At 40.7% G+C, this 17,085-nt stretch overlaps 2 protein-coding genes across 3 annotated transcripts in view; both read right to left on the minus strand.

Annotated features, from left to right (window-relative positions):
- Positions 1-1,653, minus strand: part of LOC113530288 (V-set and transmembrane domain-containing protein 2-like protein) — a 42,049-nt gene extending 40,396 nt beyond the window's left edge. For both annotated transcript variants that reach the window (XR_004579695.2, XM_026920135.3), the window contains exon 1: positions 1,340-1,653. Coding sequence is in view for 1 of the 2 variants with exons in the window: in XM_026920135.3 (XP_026775936.1) it covers positions 1,340-1,451 (112 nt within the window). In the remaining variant the exon portion in view is untranslated. The remainder of the gene's footprint in view (positions 1-1,339) is intronic.
- A 4,460-nt stretch (positions 1,654-6,113) lies between these two features.
- The window catches only part of ctnnbl1 (catenin, beta like 1), a 34,869-nt gene continuing 23,897 nt past the window's right edge, over positions 6,114-17,085 (minus strand). The window contains exons 14-16 of the mRNA XM_053240845.1: positions 15,431-15,568; positions 13,253-13,325; positions 6,114-6,463 (exon numbers count right to left, since the gene is read on the minus strand). Coding sequence (XP_053096820.1) covers positions 6,375-6,463; positions 13,253-13,325; positions 15,431-15,568 — 300 coding nt within the window. The 3' untranslated portion in view covers positions 6,114-6,374. The remainder of the gene's footprint in view (positions 6,464-13,252; positions 13,326-15,430; positions 15,569-17,085) is intronic.

Here is a 17,085-nt window from a genome sequence, read left to right on the forward strand (position 1 = left end):
CTCCTACAGTCCTGAATTAACTCTTACACTCCTGAATTAACTCCTACAGTCCTGAATTAAGTCTTACAGTCCTGAATTAACTCCTGCAGTCCTGAATTAAGTCTTACAGTCCTGAATTAACTCTTACACTCCTGAATTAACTCCTACAGTCCTGAATTAACTCTTACACTCCTAAATTAACTCTTACAGTCCTGAATTAACTCCTACAGTCCTGAATTAACTCTTACACTCCTAAATTAACTCTTACAGTCCTGAATTAACTCTTACAGTCCTGAATTAACTCTTACACTCCTGAATTAAGTCTTACAGTCCTGAATTAACTCCTGCAGTCCTGAATTAACTCTTACACTCCTAAATTAACTCTTACAGTCCTGAATTAACTCCTGCAGTCCTGAATTAACTCTTACACTCCTGAATTAACTCTTACACTCCTGAAATAACTCTTACACTCCTGAATTAACTCCTACAGTTCTGAATTAACTCTTACACTCCTGAATTAACTCCTACAGTCCTGAATTAACTCTTACACTCCTGAATTAACTCCTACACTCCTGAATTACTTTAGAGGTACAGAAAGTCCTATGACTCACTCTGCACCTCATTTCACACTTCAGCAGCTGCCTAATGACTCTGTCATTTTCTACAAAAAAAAGAGAATAAAGGTCAGCTCTGAAATCATGGAGGTTGAGACAAACAAACAAACAAACAAACAAATAAATAAATAAGATTGTAGTGTGATTGTAGTGTACCTTTAAAAACGATCTAAAGTACATAAAGGTACCTTAAGGATCACTGTTGCCCCTTTAATTAGCCTTCAGGGTAATAATTTAAAGATACACTTCAGCACTAAAGATGTACACAAGATGCACAAAAGATGCACATATCATATAAAACAAAACGTTAATCAATATTATACAAATATGATATTAATGAATGAATGTAAAAATCTGGAAGCATGGGGTTGGAAATAAACAAACAAATACAAATGAATGAATGAATAATTAATTAATAATAGCGTATATATACTATACTATAGGTCATTCATATCCTCTAAAACTAAATAACTACTATAGAAGTACATATATTATATAAATACAATATAAATAGATGAGTTTAAAATGGATTAGGTTTAGATATAGCCACTCAGTTACAGTGAACCTTCATCTGATCTACATACATACCGGATATATTCTTTATTCTGTTTATAATAATAATAATAATAATAATAATAATAATAATATCATCATCATTCCTTCATCCAGTTAGTAAGTGCAGCTTTCCGTCCATCTACTCTGTGTGTGTGTGTGTGTGTGTGTGTGTGTGTGTGTGAGCAGCTCACCGTTGCTGGAGATGCGGTTCTCCACCTGGGCGGATGAGGAGAAAGGGCCACTAAGTTGGATGTAGAGTCCCACACAGTGGAAACTCCGCAGCAGGAGCCGGAACGCGCTCATGTCGCCGCTGCTGGAGGACACCGCCTCGCAGTCACGGGCACACCGTGATCCCTAGGATAGATCCACACCCGGGGAAGGAGGTGTTGTGCTGGCGTGGCGGTGTGATGGGGGGAGAGAGAGAGAGACAGAGAGAGAGACAGAGAGAGAGCTCTGTGTTGCAGTCTCTCCGGCGCTGCTCCGTTACTGCGCTCTGAGCCTCAGCGTCACGGACTAGAGCGCGCGGCGGAGGGATACAGCGGAGTGAGGCGGAGCGCGCGCTCAGGCGGAATGATCTCTTCTTAGATACTCAGCACTATCTATCTATCTATCTATCTATCCATCTATCTATCTATCTATCTATTAACTTTTCTATACCACTATATCATGTATGTCATATATAATTTTATAATTAATCAATTAATTGATAGACAAATCAAACATTACTAATCAGTCTATCTATCTATCTATGGCTCTCTATCTATCTATCTATCTATCTATCTATCTATCTATCTATCTATCTATTAACTTTTCTATACTGCTATATCATGTATGTCATATATAATGTTATAATTAATCAGTTAATTGATAGACAAATCAAACATTACTAATCTATCTATCTATCTATGGCTCTCTATCTATCTATGGCTCTCTATCTATCTATCTATCTATCTATCTATCTATCTATCTATCTATCTATCTATTAACCTTTCTATACTGCTATATCATGTATGTCATATATAATGTTATAATTAATCAGTTAATTGATAGACAAATCAAACATTACTAATCAATCAATCAATCTATCTATCTATCTATCTATCTATCTATGATGTCAGTATTTTGGGTGCTTAATCAATAAACAGATGAATAACTCAAAACAAACTATATATATACTGTATATATAGTCAAATGAATATAATATAATATAATATAATATTAGTCACATCAATCAAAACATTACTAATCAATTAAAGAACTATCTATCTATCTATCTATCTATCTATTTCTAACCCTATTTTAAAGAGTGTGTCTCTATTCGTGAATGTAAGATGTATCTGTTGTTGCGTCACAGCTCCAGGGTCCAGGGTTCGATCCTGAGCTCAGGTTATTGTGTATCTTCTCCCTGTGTCTGGTTTCCTCCCACTTACCAAAAACATGCTGGAAGGTGGATCTGTTATGCTAAATTGCTCCTTATGCTAAATGAATGAAAGAATAATTAGTTGTTATTATTATTATATTTTATTGATTATTATATTGATGTTTCCTAGCTAGCTTCTTAGCTGAGATAGATAGATAGATAGATGCTGTTACTGACTCCTGACTCGTGCTAAATCTAATCACTTCCTGGTTTAGATAGCATACACTATTTGCACATGCGCATCTCTGTGTTTCTGTGTGGACTGAAAGTGTTTTGAAACTGATGTGTGTATTAGTGTGTACGTGCGGTAAGTCACGGCTGTCACGTGGTTATGCTGGACCACGTGCTTGGTGGTCAGATAAAAACCGACAACGAACCGAGATGAAATTTTAACTCAACCTTTTCGTCGCCGTTTTGTTTCAATTTAGGTGCACAAAGAGCTACAACTCAACCAGGCGGAAAAGACAATTATTCCAGCATCTCTGAGGTGTGAAATTACAGCCGGAGCGCCGCCGCTGTCATAATCACTGATATGAGGAGTGCACAACTTCCTGCCAATTTAATATGCAAATGAGGGCTTGCCTTATTACAGGTGCAGTTTGGAAAGAAGAGGCGCGTGTGGAGCAGATGTTTCCTCCACGTGAAGGGGCGACCCCGGGCCTGCTGTGCCAACACAACCGCCAAGACACCAGGAGTGTGATTGGCATCGCCCCCCCTCTCTCTCTCTCTCTCTCTCTCTGTCTCTCTCTCTCTCTCTCTCTCTCTCTCTCTGTATTTACAGCTCATTTGCATTTGGAATCTGGTGCTTCAGCTGAGGGCCATCAATACCAGTCAGGCTCGAGTGTAAACACCAAGACATACACCGTTTTCATGTTGGACGCAACAGATGGGTTTCTTGTTCCATTCGTTCAGTCTGATGCTCTTCTCTACTTTATACAACACACACACACGCAAAAATATCATCCCGAACCAGAATCTTCTTATTAAAGGAACCTAATTTATTAAAGGCTTTTTACTAAATAAACATTCTTCCTATGATGGCTGGGATGAAAAGATCAACAGTAAGCAGTTATGTATGGAATAAAACACTCCGTGTCGTGCTGTTTTAGGAAAATAACTCCTGTTACTCTTACCATCCTGAAATGGCTTATTTTCCAATAACAGCACGTCCAGAAGTGTGATATTCCTCTTATCCATTCCACAGCAATTACAGTTTTTTCATCTATTAAAGAACATTGTACATTTTATCCATTTATAGTTGCATTTACCGTTATGTAATGTCGGCGAAACAAGCTACAGTGCCTCTCCAAGTGTTCACCCGTCTTATACTCCCGTGCCCCTTCTTCGAAACCGCCTACGCTAAACAAACAGCACCATGAAGACTAAGGAGCAATCAAAACAAGTCTGGGAGAAATGTCTGGAAATCAAGGAACAGCTAAAGAACATCCTGCAGAGAGACTGTGACTCCGTCTAGAGGAAACCGTCCACAAAAATCAGCAGCAGGTAAAGAGGGGATTAGTCAGAGAAACAACCAAGAGAGCAGATATTTTTTCTTTCACGGCTAAACATCACTCCGGAGCCAGTCATCAGGATTTGTTGCTTTATCACATCACACCTAATTTGTATCAAATTGAAAAAACTCTTAATGTAAATGTCGCTTAGATACCGGAAGCATGCAGAGAGGCTCGAAGGGCCATCACAGTGACGTCTCATGGCACACTTTTTTTTTTTTACTATTACCTGCCGTGTTTAATGGATAATACAGGTTTCAGACTGCTTCATATTTCTGGAGTACCACATTACCACAGGATCCCAAAAGGCAGCGGTTAGAAAAATCCAGCTTTACAGCACGGCATCGCTGCACAGAAGGATTAGCGCATTTGCAAGCCAGTGACCTTCAACCGTTCGAATGTTATGCTAACTGCTAAATGTTTTTTCCCCAATAAACAGGGACAGAACTAGAGAGAGCAAGAGAGAGCATGAGAGCGAGACAGAAGGAAAGAGCAATAAACAGCGAGAGAACAACAAGAGACAAATAGAGATGGCGCTTTGTGCATTCTCGCTAACTCGCTAGCTCAGCACGCTAGTCATTAGCGTAGGAGTGAGACTTGCTGGCTCATTACCACTGGACAAACATCAAATTATTGACCATTAAATCCACACCAGGGGCCCGGAGGCAATTTCTGAAACAAAAGAGCGAGACGAAAGAGCACAAACTAGAAATACAAAGTTGTTTAGAGACCTAACTGGTAACGGGAACTTCATACGACAACTCATTTTACACTATAAATCTATTTCCAGAGCAACGTTTTTGTGGTTTTTTTTTTTTAATTCATAATAAAGAATAACTTTATAGCTTTCTTTAAGGAAAGATGCAGCTTGGTAATAATGATACTACAGTATATGTAGGTCTAATTACTTATATCTTCACAGCAGTGTTATTGTTCGAATAAAGGAATAAAACACTCCGTGTTGTGCTGTTAGAGGAAAATAATCAACAACGCGGTGGTGTGATGAAGCAGAGCTACTGTTACCACACAGAAGTTGGTTAGTTTCCTATAACAGCACAATATGAAGTGTGTTATTCCTCTTATACCACAGCAATTTCCAACGATTACAATATTCTATTTATTGAAGAACAGCCCGCAATACTTTTTATCCATTTATAGTTACATTTAATGTTTTGGAACGTCAACAAAAGAAGTTAGTTCCTGTTCTCACTTACATTACAGGAGGCGTTCTCTCACACTTTCTGCACAATGACCTACAAATACATTCATAATGTTATAATGCATTTATATGTATAGATTTTTTTTTGACATCATTCCAAGCTCTGACTTCCCACTTCCGAGGTAAGCAGTGTTTAAAACGCCAAGGAAATTGGAAATGGACTTTTTTAAAAAAAAATAAAATGAAGGCAGGTATCTCGTGAGGCATTGTAAAAGGTGAGCTCGGTTTCTTTGGTGTTGGTGTTATAATGAGTTATAATGTGTTATGATCACTACTTTTAATGCACAGTGTTAATGCATAATAAAGAGAACTGTAAAGCGTAATGCATTCTTATAAGTAATTATAATAAAGAGTATAAGGTTTTATGAATGTGTTATAACATGATATGAACATGTTCATGGTTTATTTTAAACATGACGTTTATAGAAAGCGTTATTAATAAGTCACAAGAAAATATTTATATTTATTTAGAAAATACAATCTTTTTGGTTGTCCATGGGGACAGAGATCCACATTCCCAGGGAAAACGTTCCTCTCTGTTCATCGTTTTTATTCATGTCAGTACGTCAGCACACGTTGCATACATGGGGAGAAGTTTTTATTTAGTTATCATTTGGTGTTCAGCATGAACATTCCATGAACATGGATCTGAAACTTCTGAGCTTGGTATGAGAAGTGTTCCTGTGTTGGAAATGTGCCTTAAAGATGGCGTTTCGCCTGGACGCAGTGTTTTAGATGTTGTACATCGTCATGCTAAAAACAGCACACATCACAGCAAGGCCAGTCTTAGCAATTATCACTCACTCACACGTGACAAAGCAAAAAAAAATTTTATTACATCTTTTCGGTTGGTCTTGTTCTCACAAGTCCAGTTTAAAAATGACTCGTATACAAAATGTGCTTTATAGCAAAGAAGCAACAGAAACACGGTTCAGTATTGACCTTCACATTTAACGTGATGCTCGTGTTGCTTGAGCCGTTAGTCATGACATCAATTTATCAAACACATTATTTACAGAGAAATCAGACAGCAGTCATTGGTGTTCGGATCTGTCATCCGTGATCCGATTGGAAAGTTAGAAATCCTCCAGAAGCTCCATGATCCGTTTCTGCTCGCTCAGTCTGTACTCCTCGTTCTTGCCGTCACCGATACTCTCTGCGTATTCTGCAAAACAGAAAACAAATGTGATACATTCTGTATTTTCCAAACAAGAAGTGCTCCAATATGACACTAATTTATCACGAAATTGGCCATTTTATGAGCTTACATATAGGAGCTCTGAATTATTACAAAGTGACGTACAGTCTGAAAAATACAACGCTTATTATTTATTTATTATTCAAAATGGCATAAAAGCACTTGCACGCAGTAAGAAAGTGAGTCTTGTGTAGTCCATCATTTGAAATATGCGCAGTTATGCTCAAGCTGTCAGAGTTTGGGTGCTTATAAGTGCACACATACACATACACATACACACACACACACACACACACACACACACACATACAGATATAAAAATAACCACGGAGGAAAAAGGCTTCAGTCTGCAGTTTCACGCCGACAGGACGAGTGCAGACTAAGAGCTCTGCTTTAAAAGGCCAAATACGATTAAGAGCAGCAGCACTTAAATCTGCACCTGTGACACACGCACGCGCCCGTGTGCGCACACACACACACACACACACACACACACACACACACACACACACACACACACACACACACACACACACACACAGATCTTCAGCACTTCATCTGCTCTATCTGAGCACTGTTAATGCCGTGTTCTTCTTAACCCACCTCACACTCTCTCTGACACACACTCAGAGCATCATCACCTCTTTCCTCTCCACTCACTGCTCTCTCGGTTCTTATTCTCTCTTCAGGGCACTTACTAGGTGTCTGTGTGTGTGTGTGTGTGTGTGTGTGTGTGTGTGTATATACACACACGTTTCCACTGATGCAGGTTTAAGTGATACTATACATAATTAAAACAATAACGTATGCATCTTGAAAAATCTAACGTATGAAAAACGCATACATGTACATGAGTCTCCTTCACTGGGATTGACATACAGAGGCCACGCCTCCTTCTATACTGGTACTGACAGGTAGACAGGCCACGCCTCCTTATCCTTCAGTGAGACTGATATAGTAGCCACGCCTCCTTCTACTAGACTGGGATTAAAAAAACAACGTCCATGCCTCCTTCTCCTTCACTAAGGCTGATGGATACAGAGGCAAGGCCACACCTCCTCCTCTTTCACTAGGATCGGGACACAAAAGCCATGCTTCCTCCTCCTTCACTTTGCCAAAGGTGAAGTTACAGATTGGAACAGCAAATCTTTACACCACTAGACATACAGACACACACACAGACACACACACAGACACACACACAGACACACACACAGACACACACACAGACACACACACAGACACACACACACCCCTAACTTTCTGAAGGCATGTTATTTGACAGTGTAATGGTTCAGGGGAAAACGCAGGCATGGATTATTCTCTTAGCCTTTTCACTACTTGGAGCGGCAAGCCTAGCATCAAACTTGCTTTAAAAAAGTAAAAGCTAAAAAGAAGAAGAAAGCTAGGCATGCTAAAGGGCATGAGACAAACACACACACACACAGAGAGAGAGAGAGAGAGAGAGAGAGAGAGAGAGAGACAGCCTTGAATCAGATGCTATTTGCATACAGCATAAATAGCAGTGAGGAGGATAATCCCTGCTTGAGCTCAGAGGTGTTGCAACCTTGTGCATCCCATATTCTCTCTCTCTCTCTCTCACACACACACACACACACACACACACACACACACACACACACACACACACACACACACACACAGAGGTACTGACACAATTACACACACAGATCACGGCGAGGAACAGCCGAATGTCAGTGTACGTGAAACTCTTATCAAGGGCGAGCTCACTCCATGATGCACGAAGCCCGAGCCAGGCAGTGAACCTCCTGCTGTGAATCTGCACGAAATGAGCTGAAAAGGCCTGTGACTTTTGCTTCTGCACAAGCTAATTAAATTCTTAATCTCTGCAGCAACTGCGTGGTGCGATTTCTCTTTTGTCCTAGTTACACATTTGATTACACCAAGGAAGTACTAGGGGACTGATGACTTGATTAACAATAAATTCGGTGTAATGAGCGTTGGCTGGTTTTAAAAAAGCTCAGCCCCTGTGAGAAGCCTAACAGTTATTCCTAACGAGGAATATAATTCAGAACAGAAGATAGCTTAGAATGCTTAGAGGAAAAATATCAGCATATACAAAAGTATAAAAATATCAGCATATACATAAGTATGTCTCTTACTGTATAGGTCACAATAATTTCCCAGGCATTTTTATTCTACTTTTGTAGTGCCTTAATGTATTGCAGTCTTCCATAAAAACGCTAACAAATGGGCAGATTACAATCAAACGTAGCTAACTAGCTAAATGTCACCTGTCTTGCAGTATTTGTTATAGGGACATCTGCATCGTTACTATACCAACAAATATGAATAGGCAAACAAATATGACCATAGTGCGAACAAAAACATCTTCTCACGTAAAATCCAGCCAATTTAAGAAAGAAAAAGTCTGAAGAAAATGATGCAATTAATCATTAAGCATCATCCATTTCTCTGAAAATATACCACAGAGAATCACCCCCAGATAAAATGAAATTAGATGCAAAGTCACAAATTATAAATTCATAACAGAAGCTCCACAACGAAGCTCAGATTGGAATCTGAATCTAAAAATCTGGGTTTCAGCTGTGTGTGGAGAGGATCACAGCTCAGTGTTGCATAGTAAAGTAAAGCCAGAGCTAGCAGACGAGGGGAAAAAGGGGGAAAGAAACAAAAGAAAAGAAATCAGCGGGTGTATTTGATGGGTCAGTGGCTGGGGCTGCACACTTGACCCACGACATGCAGCTTGATGAAATCCAGCCTGAAAAAAACCCCACAATCACAGTGACAGCATGCTGACCAGAAGAACAGTGTGTCTGCAATCAGCACTCATCACAGAGGAACAAACAAAAAGCTTCAAAGCCAGAAAACAGAGTGAGGAACTGTATTACAATTTCATTTCACAATAATCTTCTTAACCTTATCTCATGGCTTGTGATATCATCACAATAATAATATGTAAAGAAAGTCATACTCAACTAAAATATCCCTCAGTTGGAGTGACAGCGAGCCAAATTCATGTCTGGTAATTATGAATTATGAGATTTGCCTGCTCTGAGAAATTTATCAGAAATAAATAAGCTTAGGAAAATGGCTGACTTTTTAAGCTTATTAAAAGAAAGTCTTTAGCTGTCCAAACTCCCAGCCAACCTGAGAACTGTGGAATGAATCCATCAAATGCAACTGTCGAACTGTGTGTGGAATGATCGAGTGGAAGTTTTAAACAGAACTAATGAATGGATCCGCTGTTTGGAACTGTCAAATGGGAACTTGTGCAGAACTGTCGAAAGGACCCTTGGTGTGAAACTGTGGAATGGAAGTTTTTCATGGAACTTTCGATTGGAAACCTTTGCATGGAACTGTTGGAGAGACCCTTTTTAATTGAACTGTCGAATAGAAGATTGGCATGGAGTCTTTGTCAAAAAGAACTTTGGTATGAAACAGTCGAATGGTTCTTCGGTATGAAACAGTCAAACGAAGTGAAGTGAAGCGACGTGTGGTCAAGTATGGTGACCCATACTCGGAATTTGTGCTCTGCATTTAACCCATCCAAGTGCATACACACAGAAGTGAACACACCCCCGTAGCAGTTGGCAGCCTTTTTTTGCTGCGGCGCCCGGGGAGCAGTTGGGGGTTCGGTGCCTTGCTCAAGGGTCTCACCTCAGTCGTGGTATTGAAGGTGGAAGAGAGCGCTAGTCATTCACCCCCCCCCTCCCCTACCGGACCCGAGACTCGAACCCATGACCTTCGGGTTGCAAGTCCGACTCTCTAACCATTAGGCCACGACTGCCCCCGCAAATGGAACTTTGGTATGGAACGATATCAAATTAAACCTTGGTATGGACCTGTGAAACGGAAATTATGCATAGAACTGTAGAAAAAGGAACCTTGATAAGGAACCATTGAATAGAACTTTGGTATATAACTGTTCAAAGGAACCTTTGCATGGAACCATCAGTTTGGACCTTAGTATGGAACTGTCAAACGTAATCTTGTTACTGAACTGTCAAATGGATCCATCAAATGGAACTTTGATACCAAGCCTTTCTGTGGAACTCTCTAATGTATCCTCTGAATGGAGCTGTCAAATGTAACCTGAAGAAGATACCATCACAGAAATATCTAGGCCCAGGTTCCCTTATACCAACGTCTTCCAAACCAGACTGTAGGGTCTCAGACAGTCCACATTTTTACTTTCTGCCAGCTCCTAAAACACTTTACACAACCCTACATCTACAGCACAAAAAATTGTGACAGGAGGGCAAAAACATGAACCATCTGACAGGCCACAAGGACCAGTCTCAGAAGCATCTCCCTACTCTTTTAGGGGAAAAAAGGGGTTCTTCATGAGTTCTTTAGGTGTTCATTGGATAATTAAAGGTTATTAACTTCCAAAAAGGGCTGTACTTGGAACCTTTTCTGTTGTTCTTCTACATAGACCCTTTAAAGGCTCCCCTACAGAGACAACCCAAGAACTCTTAAGAGTGTATCCAGTCCCCAAAGGAAAACTATACCTGTGAGGGCTTTCAGTATTCCAGGCCAAATGGAAATTCCAGTACGAGTAACTGAAAATATTAGAATGTGTGTTAATCTTGAACTAGTGAAACAAACTTCAATAATCTTCAAGAATTTGACACTAAACCAGCTGCCTTGACATATTCCTTCTTCTCGACATTTTCCCAGAACCAGGAACTTCAGTGGCTTTTTTGTGCTAGAGATCAGAAAGTTCAAATCTCAGGACTGACAGAAAATCAGTGAACCTTCAGCAAGGTTCTTAACCCTCAATTACTTGGCTATATCCCTGGATTGCATTCCACCTTGCTTGCACATCACTTTAGGTAAAAATGTCAGCCAAATGAACACATATAAATAAGAAATTCCACTACGACCCTGTTTCCTTTCAGACTGACCAAATCAGCGCAAAGCTAATTGCCCTTTAATGACTTCCTTTCACTGGTAGCACTTTTGGTTGAAGTATGCCGTTGACTAAAATGCACCCCACTGCTACTCTTAACTCGACAGCGAGGGCGAAGTGCCAGCAGTGCTGCTGCTCTATGGTACCTCTGTGCTGTGTGGTCCTGGCAGTGCTTTCTCTCCACAGGCCTGCTCAAGGCCACAGCTGCTACAAACCCACAGCAGAAAATTTCAATTTATCACAGAGGTGGCAGCGATTCCACAGCGAGCCTCCCACACACAAGCTGCTCTCCAAAAGAAAGGGAGGAAAAAGAGATGCCTTTTGCATTTATTGAAAGGTTTTTATTAAAAGTTCTTGACAGTTTTATGAAAATTGTACCTTACATAATATTGGTAGATCTGGAATGTTAAAAGGTACCAAGAAAATGAAAGCATTTGCAAAGGACATGTTTTAATGTAGCATGGCTTCAAGCACTAATGGCCAGTGTCAAAATGAAATGTTTGAATTCTGAGCTCAAGGACGATGATCTTTTTTTTTTTTTTTTTTTTAATTCATCTCTCATTTGTTGGCTTTTGATGACAAGGAAAGTTGAAGATGCACCGTGAAGTGGTAATATTGAAAGTTACTATCTATTCCAGTGTTGAAAGTTGACAGCCATGATTCCCAGTTGATTTGACTGGTGTGAAAACACCACATGGACCTCCACCCAGAAGACTGAGACCAGCCTACAGTCCAGAACAGGCTGAACCCATCCTACGGTCCAAAAAAGGGTCAGACCTATGGTTCAAATGGGCGGACAAAAGCTTATAGCACAAACTGGGCTGGGGACAGAATACAGTCCAAAATGGGCTGAACCCAGCCTATGGTCCATAACAGACTGAGACCAGAATATGGTCCAAAATGGGCTGCAATCAGCCTTTAGTACAGTATGGGCTGTAACAAACATTATGATGTTGGAATCACAACATCTCAATAATCTAGCATAAAAAAATTAATTACCACCAGACTTTTTTTTTTGCTTAAAATTAATGTAAAATTCTGGAAAGTAATTTTGAAGCATAAATATTATTGTGACAACAAGTATTCAGGCACTCACCTGGAAACACCAGATATCTGAAGGCTGTACCATGCTGTTCAGGCCAGCGTTTATATATAAACGTAGAACAACATAAGCAAAAACGACGAGAAAAATTAATCGCTGTCTCATTTAATGTATGCAACTGAATAGGAAAACAGTTGGTCTGCGGTTACAGGTTGGCCTAAAATAAAAAATGCCGGTGGGGTATTTTTTGTTAATGAATTGGACACTGTCATGCAGTTCACTTCAAAGGTGTTTGGAGTTTATGCTAATAAAGCAGCTCAGATTCGTAAAACCATATTTCTGCCACCTCTAAATTCTCGCTCAGTGTGAGCGGCATGAACGAACAAGTGAAGGCGGGACATTTTGCTGGTCTTCTCTGCCAGCCATTTTGGAGTCAAACATACAGATGTGAGCTTTGTGGTCTCATTAATCATTTATGAGCAGCCTGACTGAGCGCACTCGCTGGAAAAAGAGCAGGGCTTCTGAGGACACGCGCTCAAATGGGGGGCTTAATTACTTCAAATGGCACGCTCGCCATTGTGTTTAGTGGGCTGATTATTCGCAACAATTCATGCTGAAGCATGACCAGCTGGGACGCTTTGACGTGAATGAGGAGAATCCAAACATGCAGCATGTACCGACACTGTCCCAGGAATCAACGCTAATACAGTGACTGGCGGATCAGGAATGGAATTCAAGGCTTAAAATTGGTGAACTGTCTACAGATGATTGTGAGCGGTGATTGTCACTAGCTCACCTCTCATGATGTGCCGCACCGTCTTAACCGATCCACCCCTCAGGTTCAGGATTTGATGTACTCTCTGCTGCAGCTGTGACAATAATAATGAAGCATGCACAGAATTATAAGAAAGACAGGCACTTAAATTATAGCAGAGTGCTCTTGAATTCTGATTCTGATTGGTCAGATGGTGCTTATTAATCTTCTATAGCAGCAGCTCTGACAGTAGAACAGCTGCAAGTCACACGTTTATATTAAAGTGCCAGCATGCAGGTGTATATTAAAGCGCCAGCATGCAGGTGTATATTAAAGCGCTAGTACGCGGGTGTATATTAAAGCGCCAGCATGCAGGTGTATATTAAAGCGCTAGTATGCGGGTGTATATTAAAGCGCTAGTATGCGGGTGTATATTAATGCGCTAGCATGCAGGTGTATATTAAAGCGCCAGCATGCAGGTGTATATTAAAGCGCTAGTATGCGGGTGTATATTAATGCGCTAGCATGCAGGTGTATATTAAAGCGCCAGTATGCAGGTGTATATTAACGCGCTAGCATGCAGGTGTATATTAATGCGCTAGCATGCAGGTGTATATTAATGCGCTAGCATGCGGGTGTATATTAATGCGCTAGCATGCGGGTGTATATTAATGCGCTAGCATGCGGGTGTATATTAATGCGCTAGCATGCAGGTGTACATTAATGCACTAGCATGCGGGTGTATATTAATGCGCTAGCATGCGGGTGTATATTAAAGCGCCAGTATGCGGGTGTATATTAAAGCGCTAGTATGCAGGTGTACATTAATGCACTAGCATGCGGGTGTACATTAATGCGCTAGCATGCAGGTGTATATTAATGCGCTAGCATGCGGGTGTATATTAATGCGCTAGCATGCAGGTGTATATTAATGCGCTAGCATGCAGGTGTATATTAAAGCGCCAGTATGCAGGTGTATATTAACGCGCTAGCATGCAGGTGTATATTAATGCGCTAGTATGCAGGTGTATATTAATGCGCTAGCATGCAGGTGTATATTAATGCGCTAGCATGCAGGTGTATATTAAAGCGCCAGTATGCAGGTGTATATTAATGCGCTAGCATGCGGGTGTATATTAATGCGCTAGCATGCGGGTGTATATTAAAGCGCTAGTATGCAGGTGTATATTAATGCGCCAGTATGCAGGTGTATATTAATGCACTAGCATGCGGGTGTATATTAATGCGCTAGTATGCAGGTGTATATTAATGCGCTAGCATGCAGGTGTATATTAAAGCGCCAGTATGCGGGTGTATATTAATGAACTAGCATGCAGGTGTATATTAATGCGCTAGCATGCGGGTGTATATTAATGCGCTAGCATGCGGGTGTATATTAAAGCGCTAGTATGCAGGTGTATATTAATGCGCTAGCATGCAGGTGTATATTAAAGCGCCAGTATGCGGGTGTATATTAATGAACTAGCATGCAGGTGTATATTAATGCGCTAGCATGCGGGTGTATATTAATGCGCTAGCATGCGGGTGTATATTAAAGCGCTAGTATGCAGGTGTATATTAATGCGCCAGCATGCGGGTGTATATTAAAGCGCCAGTATGCAGGTGTATATTAATGCGCTAGCATGCGGGTGTATATTAATGCGCTAGTATGCAGGTGTATATTAATGCGCTAGCATGCAGGTGTATATTAAAGCGCCAGTATGCAGGTGTATATTAATGAACTAGCATGCAGGTGTATATTAATGCGCTAGCATGCGGGTGTATATTAATGCGCTAGCATGCGGGTGTATATTAATGCGCTAGCATGCGGGTGTATATTAATGCGCTAGCATGCGGGTGTATATTAATGCGCTAGTATGCGGGTGTATATTAATGCGCTAGTATGCGGGTGTATATTAATGCGCTAGCATGCGGGTGTATATTAATGCGCTAGCATGCGGGTGTATATTAATGCGCTAGCATGCGGGTGTATATTAATGCGCTAGCATGCGGGTGTATATTAATGCGCTAGTACGCAGGTGTATATTAAAGCGCCAGTATGCAGGTTTATAATAATGCGCTAGTATGCAGGTTTATAATAATGCGCTAGTATGCAGGTTTATAATAATGCGCTAGAATGTATGCTGTAATTTCTCTAACACTCTCTAAGACATGCTCTGATCCCAAAATTAATTTTTCTTTTTTCTGATTTGTGTGTACCTGTGGAATTCCTGCACTGCTGATCTCCACCATGATGTAACAGATCAGCTGCAGGACGAAAAGACCAGCGTCTAAACGTCGCAGGTAAAACTCGTCCTCCATAGTGTCATCCAGGATTTCGCCCCGCCGCACCATGTCCTGCAAACACACCCACACACACACACACACACACACGGCAGAAATGCACAAAGCAATGAGACTTTTAACATTCAGTGGAGTCACTACTGATCAGTGTGTAAATCAGTCAGTTTGGGACTTAATGGTACGGAGTGACTCCATCACTCATACACACTCCGGCACCAATAGTCATCAATCTTAAGCACTTAGTCCACGCGTCAATACCTGAGCACTGTCAATACTCTCTAAACTCAAATTCATCACCATTAGAAAGTTTGCAGGGATTTTCGAGACCGAAGCAAAGCAGCTATATGCGCAAAACCACCCGGCCGTGTTAACCAGCTGAAAGCAGCTCCACTCTCCTGCCTGACGTCCAGCTAATGTAAATTACACAGCTGCACTGATGGCGTGTAAGAACACATCAACAAGTCTCCTTCAGGTTGAGTCTTTTGAGTGTCGCGACCGCTAATTGCTTTTTGAGGTTATGAAGATACGGCAATCAAAATGTTTAGGCCTTGTTAAACCCCAATCTTGAATCCGAGTGGCTCTGACAGAAGCGCAGCTGCAAATCACAGGTTTAATACCTTATCGTTTCTATAGTAACAGCTCATTCACATGGACCTGAAGGCCGGACACTCGAAACATACTAATGCACAGATTTAAAGAAACGTGTTGTTATTTAACACAGAAAAATGTTTGTAAAATGTGTACTGATCTGGTGAAGGAGACGTTTATTTAACATTTATGGAAGGAGTCTCCAGTGTCAGCACTTTGTCAGAGGTCAGTCAGAGGTAACCAAGTTATTCTCTTGATATCTTCAGGACAGAGGAGTTTCTCAGTAACATGACAAGTAATGAAACATAATGCTCTTCATGGTGGTAACTCCAGTAACTCCTTCATCTCACCACCATGTCGTTGATTAGTTTCCTTTAACAGCTCGATATGGAGTGTACGATTTGAACGATATGAACGGCTTAACTCGGAAAGGGAACAGAAATGGCACACACTAACATTGACATTAATAAAAGTGAAAATATTAAATATAAATAAAATATGGATAAAAATAATAAATTATATACTGTTCAGAATATCTTTTTTGCATATTTGAAATGCCTTTTTTTTTTACTTTGCATTTGTCATCAAACAAGTTCATGCAAAGCAATATTATTATGTTGTAGCGCTTAGCCTCCTGTCATAGTAAATTGAAAATAATTGCCCTCTGGCCACTTTGTCGCATTGCATCTCTGCCGGTGTGAATGCCGGGCTGCGATTTTATTCATTTCTTTCAGCACTAGTGGCGATGTATTAGTAGGACATGTGAAAAAAATCCCACCACGAGCCTCTTTGATGGTGCGGCGCAGTCCACATCATGGCCATATTTCCATTACACAATACACAGAAAGTGTTTATTGCAGTAAAGCAGACAGACTGAAACACTCTGCTGTGTATCCCGCTGCGCTGAGCGTCATCTCTTTGTGTTCGTCAGCATGTGTGCACCTTGTTTGCGACGCCATGCTCCAGCAGTTCTCCCTCACACA

The sequence above is a fragment of the Pangasianodon hypophthalmus genome, chromosome 16 (assembly GCF_027358585.1).
Source record: "Pangasianodon hypophthalmus isolate fPanHyp1 chromosome 16, fPanHyp1.pri, whole genome shotgun sequence".
Lineage (NCBI taxonomy): Eukaryota > Metazoa > Chordata > Actinopteri > Siluriformes > Pangasiidae > Pangasianodon > Pangasianodon hypophthalmus.